General features: G+C 75.8%; 3 protein-coding genes across 3 annotated transcripts in view; 1 reads left to right on the forward strand and 2 right to left on the reverse strand.

Moving 5' to 3' along the window:
• AURANDRAFT_62502 (hypothetical protein) overlaps positions 1–1,089 on the reverse strand; it is a gene marked incomplete at both ends in the record, with an annotated part of 3,022 nt that extends 1,933 nt beyond the window's left edge. Inside the window, one exon of the mRNA XM_009037061.1 lies at positions 292–1,089. Within this exon, the coding sequence (XP_009035309.1) occupies positions 292–1,089 (798 nt within the window). The remainder of the gene's footprint in view (positions 1–291) is intronic.
• Positions 1,090–1,278: 189 nt separating this feature from the next.
• AURANDRAFT_62503 (hypothetical protein) lies at positions 1,279–5,085 on the forward strand (the record flags this gene model as incomplete). The annotated part of the gene is made up of 1 exon (XM_009036597.1): positions 1,279–5,085. One exon carries the CDS (start codon positions 1,279–1,281, stop codon positions 5,083–5,085), a length of 3,807 nt encoding a protein of 1,268 aa, XP_009034845.1.
• A 36-nt stretch (positions 5,086–5,121) lies between these two features.
• On the reverse strand, positions 5,122–5,742 carry AURANDRAFT_23373 (hypothetical protein; the record flags this gene model as incomplete). Its single annotated transcript, XM_009037060.1, has 1 exon — positions 5,122–5,742. The coding sequence occupies one exon, from the start codon at positions 5,740–5,742 to the stop codon at positions 5,122–5,124; it is 621 nt and encodes a 206-aa protein (XP_009035308.1).
• Between the last annotated feature and the right edge of the window lie 1,789 nt (positions 5,743–7,531).

Consider the following 7,531-nt stretch of genomic DNA (forward strand, 5'->3'; position numbering starts at 1 on the left):
CCTCGGCGCCGCGGGCCGCGTCTTCTTCGGCGCGCGCCTCCGCCGCCGGCCGCTCGACGACGAGTCGCCCGACGACGACGACGACGACGACGACGAGTCCGAGCCCGAGGAGGAGGACGAGGACGAGGACGACGAGCGGTCGCGCTTCGCGCGGCGCCGCGGCGGCGGCGACGGCCCGCGGCGGTCGCCGGGGCGCCAGCGGCGGCCCGGGCTGCCCGAGGGGCTGCGCCGCTCGGGGCGGCCGTCGAGGACGCGGCTGCGGCGGGGCCCCGCGTCCGTGAAGTCGATGACGTTGCCGTCGGTCTTCCACTTGTCGCGCCAGGGCTTGTGGTCGCGGTTCCGCGCGTTCTCGCGCCACTTGCGCGAGACGTCGTAGCCCGTCGTCATGTCGATGACGTTGCCCTCGCGCTTGTGCACGACCTCCTTCTCGCGCTCCTCTTCGCGCTCCTTCTCCTCGAGCGCGCGGCCCTCGAGCGGCTTCTCCTTCTTCCTCTCCTTCTTGGGCTGCTTCGGGCAGCGCTGCTTCCACTCGGGGTCGAGGGCGTTGCCGCGGACGTGCGACTCCGTCGGCGCGTAGGTCGCGCGGCCCGTGCGGAAGAGCTTGAGCGCGTAGGGCACGTAGGCGTCGCGCGGCCAGCCCTTGCACCGGTGCCAGTGCGCGGCGACCTCGCACTTGCGCCAGCGGTCCGCGAGCCAGACCTCGGCCGTCGCCCCGACGGCGAAGGGCAGGGCGCGGGCGGGCGGCGGCGCCGGCGGCGGCCACTCGGCGTCGACGCCGGCCGCCCAGTCGCGGAGCACGGCCTCGCTCGGGAACCGTTTCTCGAGCTCGTCCCGCGAGACGTCGACGGCGGGCGCCTCGATGGCGACGCCGTTGCGCAGCTCGTTGTCGAGGCCCCAGAACTCGACCGCCGTGTCGACCTGGCCCTCGCCGGCCTCGTGCGCGACCTCGTCGACGGTGACGCGCAGGCGCAGGCCCGCGGGCACGAGCTCCAGCGCCCAGAGCTTCAGCCGCGAGCAGGCCTCTTTCTTCGCATGCTCGGCCTCCTTCTTCGCCGCGACGCGCCGCGGGTCGAAGAGGGTCGCGTACATATCGGCCACTCGCCACCGCGAGCGGTGGCTGCGGCCACCTCGCCTGTTTCTAGTAGCGCGCTTTTACAGTATGTTCAACAAGCATTTTTTAATCAAGCAGCCCGTCTCCCATTGGCTGGGGTCAAACGTCGAGACGATGTTTTAATCAAGCAGCCCGTCTCCCATTGCGGGGTCAAATCGTCGGAGACGATGCTGGGGCTCCCGCCGTCGTGCTACACGGCGAACGGCGCGCCGCTGTGCTTCGACGTGCCGACGACGGTGCTGCTCCTCGGCGTCGCCGTCGCGATGTGGCGCGCCTCCGGCGACGCGCAGGGCGCGCCGAAGGCCACGCCCCTGCGCGTGGGCATCGGCGTCGCGGCGCTCTGCGCGGCGACCTGCGACCTCGTGCTGGGCATCGACGCCGTCGCCGCCGTGCCCTGGCGCCTCTCGCGGCTCGCCGTCGGCGGCGCGGCGGCCGCGCGGTGCGCCGGCTGGCTCGGCGCGCGGTCGCTCGCGGCGCGGTCGCGCGACGTGCCCGGCGCGCTCGCGGCCTTCGCCGTCGGCGAGCTCGCCCTCGCGGGCTTCGCCCTGGGCCCCGCGGCGGCGCGGGCGGCGCGGCCCGCGGCCGGGGCCGTGGAGGTCGTCGGCGCGGCGCTCGCGGCGGGCCGCTTCGCGAGCTGCGCGGCCGCGGCGCTCTGCCTCGGCGTCGGCGCGCTCGCCGTCGGCGACGCGGGCGACGACGTCGAGGCCGGCGAGGGTTTGCTCGGGGGGCGGAGTACGCCGAACGTCTCCCTCGACGGCGTGTCGCTCAAGGGCCTCTTCGGCTGCCTGAGGCCGCGCGAGGCGCCGCCGCCGCCGGATTTGGCCGCGGCGCTTTTAGCCGACGCCGCGCGCTCGCCGTCCCAGTTCCTCATCGCGCGCCACGACTTCGCGCGGCCCCACAGCGACGCGCCGCCGCCGCTGGCCCCGTCGTCGCCCGCGCGGCTCCGCTACGTGCCGTCGCCCGCGGGCACGGGCGTGACGCCCCTCGCCGCGGGCCGCGACACCCGGAGGCCCGTGCTGCGCGCGCTGGGCTTCAGCGTGCTCGGCGACCGGCCGCTCTACGAGCTCGAGGTGACGCCGCCGGGCTTCGGCGCGGAGCCGCGCGTCGTGAAGCGCTTCGAGTTCCACCTCGACCTCTGCGACGCGCTCCTCCGCCAGTCCCTCGCCGCGCCGACGCCGCCGCGGGCCGCGAGCTTGGACGCGGGCGCGACGCCGCCGAAGAGCTTCGGCGACCTGTTCCGCTCCGCGCCGAAATCCGCGCCGCCGCGACCGCCGGAGCCGGAGGCGCCGGGGCCGGGCGTGCCGCGGCGCCGGCCCGACGCGCCGGCGGCGGCGCACCTGACGGACGTCGAGGCCCACTTCGAGCGCCTCGTGACCTTTGGCGCGTCGGAATCGCTCGCGGCGTCGCGCCGCGCGGCGCTCGCGAACGCGCTCCTCGCGGCGCCCGAGGAGCCCGGCGACGCCGACCTTACGGCGCCCGAGCCGGCGGCGCCGGAGGACGACGGGCCGGGCCCGCCGCCGACGCTCCTCGGGGGCGGGGCCGTGTCCGCGGACGTCAACGCGGTCGCCGTCTGCGCCGTCGCGAAGATCGCCGACTCGTTCCGCGAGACCTACGGCACGCTCGCGAGCGGCCGCGTGCTCTACCGCGTGCGCGTCTTCGAGGACGGCGAGCTCAAGTGGACCTGCGCCAAGTCCTTCGCGCAGCTGCGGGCGCTCGCGGGCCTCGTCGGCCGCGCGGCGCCCGAACCCGACGCGGCGCCGAAGCTCCCGCGGCCCCGGCCGCCGGCGAGCGCCTGGTCCCCGCCGGGCCGGCCCCTGCGCTGGGGCCACGACCCCGACGCCGTGCCCGACGCGAACGCGGCGCTGGGCTTCGCGCTCGCGGCGCCGGCGTTTGCGGAGACCGTCAGGCTCTTCCTCGAGTCGGACGTCGTCGCCGGCGGCGCCGACCGCTGGGACCTCGTGGCCGCCGTCGACGACGCCGGCGCCTTCACGGCGACCTGGGCGACGTGCGCCGCGGCCGACGACGCGCGCCGCCGCGGCGCGGCCGCGCGGTCGCTCGCGCTCGACAACGCGGCGCCCGCGCTCAACTGGCTGCCCGCCGACCCGCCGCCCTTCGAGCTCGGCGGCGACGTCGCCGACGTCGCCCGGGCCGCCGCGGCGCTGCTCGCCGCCATGCTCGCGGCCGCGGGCGCGCCCGCGGGCGACCGCTGCGACGCGGACGACGGACGCTTCGAGCGCCTCGACGGCCAGGACGACGCGAGGCTCATCGCCGGCGGCGACGGCGTCGCGGCGCTGGAGGCGTCCGAGCGCGCGCCGCCAGGGCCCGACTCGCCGAGCGCCGCGCGCCGCTTCAGCCGCCAGTCGATCAAGCAGGGCATCCTGAGCCTGAAGGACGGCGTCCTCGACCTCGTCATCAGCGACAAGGCGCCGACGCCCCGGGGGCACGGGGCGCCGACGCCCCGGGGGCGGCGCATCTCCGCGAGCCTGCCGCCGGCGGCGCTCCGCGCGAGCCGCGCGCAGAGCCGTTTATCGGTCGACGACGCGGACGGCGACGACGACGACGGCCGGCCGTCGGACCTCGCGCCCGCGGAGGCGCCCGCGGCGTCGCGGCGCCCCTCCGACGCGGCGCCGCGCGGCGGGTTGCACGTCGCCGACGGGTCCACGGGCGGCTGCTGGGTGTCGCTCGCGCGCTACCGCAACGCTCTACTGCACACGTCCGCGTGGCGCGACTTCCGCGCGGTCGTCGGCCGCCTCCGGAGCTGCGAGCCCCTCGCGGAGCGCGAGCCCGGCGCGCCGGCGCGCGCGGCGACGCTGCTGAACCTCCACGGCGCCCTCGCGGTCCACGGCGCGCTCGCGGCGGGCGCGGGCAGCGGCCGGCCGACGTCGACGCAGCGGTGCCGCGACCACGACCGCTACGCGCTCGCGCCGGGCGACGACGACGAGCACGTCGCGCTGGGCCACCTCGAGGACGCGCTGCTGCGGCGGCCGGCCTGCGCGCAGCTCATCGCCGCGAATTTAGGCGAGTTCTCGGAGCGGCCACCGCGCGCGCTCGACGTCCGCGCGGCGCTGCTCCTCTGCGCGGCGCGGGCCTGCGCGCCGGCGCTCGGCGCCGCGGCGCCGCGGCCGCGGCGCGCGGCGCGGCGCGCCATCGAGCGCCGCGCGGCGGCCGTCGTCGACGCGTCGCTCGACCTGGTCGTCGCGCCGCGCGGCAGCTCGCTCTACGACGACGACGGCGACTCGCGCGGGTCCCTCGCGAGCGCGCGCGGGGCGGACGACCGCGACGGCGTCCGCGAGTCGCTCGCGTCGGCCTTCGACCAGGCCGGCGACGACGGCTCGGACCCGGGCCGCCGCCGCGGGAGCGCGGCCGGCGACGACGACACGCTCTCGCGCGGCTCGCTCGGCGACGGCGACGCGACCTTCGGCGTCACCGTCGTCCTGCCCCACGACTTCCAGCGCCACGCCTGCGTCGCGAGCCGCCGCGCGTGGCGGCGGCGGCGGCGGCGGCGGAAGCCGCGGCCCGCGGCCGGCCGGGGGCCCCGCGGCGACGCCTCGAACCCGCCGAGCGCGGGCGGCGCGGAGTGGTGCGACGCCGCCGAGGCCCAGCGGCGGCTCCAGGAGGAGTCCGAGGCCGCGCGCGTGGGCGCGGCGCGCCGCGAGCGCGCGGGCCTCCGCGAGTTCGTCGACGACAGCGACGGCGACGGCGCGCGGCGGTCCGGCGACGACGACGCGTCGTCGTCGTCGTCGTCCGAGGAGGACGCGAGCGTCCCGGGCGACGCGGACGGCCCGGCGTCGCCGGGCCGCCTCGAGCGCCGCGGCGCGGCCATGCGGAACCTCCTGGATTTCCTCGCGTCGACGGGCGGCCGCGCGACGGCCAAGGCCCTCGACGACCCCCGGACGACGACGACGCGCGTCCGGTTCCGCCGCGCGGACTTCCGCCCCGCGCTCCGCGTCTTCGACGCGAAGGGCGAGGCGTGACCGGCAAAAAAGCGCCGCTTAACACGAACCGGGCGCCTAGACCTCCTGGATCTTCGGCTGGGCCGGCTCCGGCGGCGGCGCGTCGTCGTCGTCGTCGTCGTCGTCGGGGTCGAGGTCCCCGAGGTCGACGTCGTCGTCGCTGTCGGGCTCGTACTCGTCGCCCTCCGCGGACCCGAAGTTCGCCGCGCCCTCGAGGGCCGACATGTCGAAGCCGTCGTCGCCGGCCTCCTCGTCCTCGTCGACGTAGCGGCTCCAGTCGCAGGCGACGTGGCGCTTCTCGAAGGCCTTGTCGGTCGTCATCCGCGGCCAGTGCTCGTCGGCCTCCTGGTCCTTCTTGACGACGTGCATCTGGACGTTGCGCCCGTGGACCTTCCAGACGCTCTCCTCGGGCAACACCTCCGCGAAGAACGTCGCGGAGAAGGCGTAGCTCTTCTCGTCGCACTCGCAGGAGAAGGCGAGCGTCGTCGCCGTGAGGTCCACCTTGACGTCCGTCGCCTCCGCGAGCTTCACCGTCACGTAGAGCGCGTCCTTGCGCTGCGCCCAGATGATGTCCGGCACGATGGTCGTCAGCGCGGCCATAACGCGACACGCGACGCGGCGCGATTCGCTGTGGCGAGAGCGGCTGCACAGCTGTGCCAGTGGCAAGAAGGGAAACATGTCGGCGATCGCTGCTCATTGCCGTGCAAGCCAGAGGCTGCCCATCGAAATAATATGAAGCTCGTGCTCGCGACGTCTCTCTAGACGTCTGAGACACATGATGAGGCTCTGCGTGGTCGGCGCGCTCTGCGCCGCCGTCGCCGCCGGCGCCGGCGCGCGCAACGCGTCGCGCATCTCGTCCTGCGACGCGTCCGGCGGTGCGCCGCCCGGCGTGACCATCGTCACGCAGGCCTCCGTCGGCCGGCTCAAGAACCTGCGGCTCATCTGCGATCGCTGGCGGGGCCGCATCTCGCTGGCCATCCACGTCCAGAAGGGGGGCGACGCGAAGCGCATCCGGTCGGACGCGGCGTCGTCCGCGAAGCGGTGCTCGCACGCGGCCATCGAGACCGTGATGGAGCACCCGTCGCGGAAGGACTACCCCGTGAACCTGCTCCGCAACGTCGCGTTCCGCGCCGTGCGCACGTCCCACGCCTGGATCCTGGACGTGGACTTCATCCCGTCGCAGTACACGCGGGGCGCCATCGACGCCGCGCTCGCGGCGGGCGGCGGCGACCGGGCCGCGCTCGTCGTGCCGGCCTTCGTGCTCGACTACCGCCACATCAGCGAGGAGCAGGCCAAGAGCGGCCGCTGGGAGAACCAGCGCCGGGCCATCAAGGACGTCAAGGAGAGCGACGTGCCCAACTCGCTGAGCGAGCTCCAGAAGTGCCTAGGGCGGCCCAACGCGTACCGCTTCGTCGGCGGGAAGGTCGTCGTGGACTCGCTGCCGGACGTCTACTGCCACCCCTTCCACCACCACGGCTCGACGCGCTTCGTGCGCTGGCTCGCGGAGTCGAAGCTCGCGGGCAAGCGCGGCGACGCGCCGAACCGCCTCGACTGCTTCATCGGCGAGAAGTTCGAGCCCTACGTCGTCGTCCGCGCCTGCGGCGACGCCGAGGACCCGCCGGCCTTCGACGAGCGCTACACGGGCTACGGCAAGAACAAGCTCGAGTGGATCTACAACCTGCGGGCGGCGAACTACACCTTCGCGACGGTGAAGCGCGCGTTCGTCACGCACGCGCCGCACGCGAACAGCAAGGCGCGCGACCAGTGGAACAACGACCGGGGCCGGGCGACGGCGCGCCAGCGCAAGGACGCGCGCTTCTCCTTCCTCGTGAAGAAGGGCCGGCCCGTCGCGACGCCCATCTGCGACGGCCGCCGCGCGTACGAGCGCTACGAGCACCCGTCGAAGGCGTGGCGCGCGGTCGCGCAGGCCGCCAAGGTCTGCGCGCTGCCGGACCCGGGCCGCTGCGTCGAGGAGCGCATCTCCGAGGCCCACACCTGGGCCAAAGTCCAGCGCGCGCACCTTGAGAGGCTCCGCGCCGCGTCCCCGGACGAGGCCGCCGCGAACGCGACGGACGCGCACCCCGCGGACGGCCTCCTCGAGGACTACCGGCGCCACTACGCGCGGCGGCGACGAACACCGTCGTCCTAAGCGCCTTACCGGGCCACGTGGCCGAAGGTCTGGGAGCCGAGGAACGCGAGGAACGGCGGCAGGTCCGCGCTCTCCGCGCCGAACGTCTTGCCGTCCCAGTAGTCCTCGCGGACGTGGGCGTCCTCGATCTTCGCGACGAGCACGTGGTGCTCGTCGTCGCCGCCGTCGAGCGCGGCCGCGACGCGGCACCGGAGCCGCGCGACGCAGCCGCCGACGTAGAAGAGCGGCGGCGGGCGGTCCGGCGACGCCGCGGGCGCGTCGTCGTCGTCGGACGAGTCGTCCATGAGCGCGGCGAAGCCGTTCTTCGGCGCCTCGGCG

The sequence above is a fragment of the Aureococcus anophagefferens genome, assembly GCF_000186865.1.
Source record: "Aureococcus anophagefferens unplaced genomic scaffold AURANscaffold_5, whole genome shotgun sequence".
NCBI classification, from domain to species: domain Eukaryota; class Pelagophyceae; order Pelagomonadales; family Pelagomonadaceae; genus Aureococcus; species Aureococcus anophagefferens.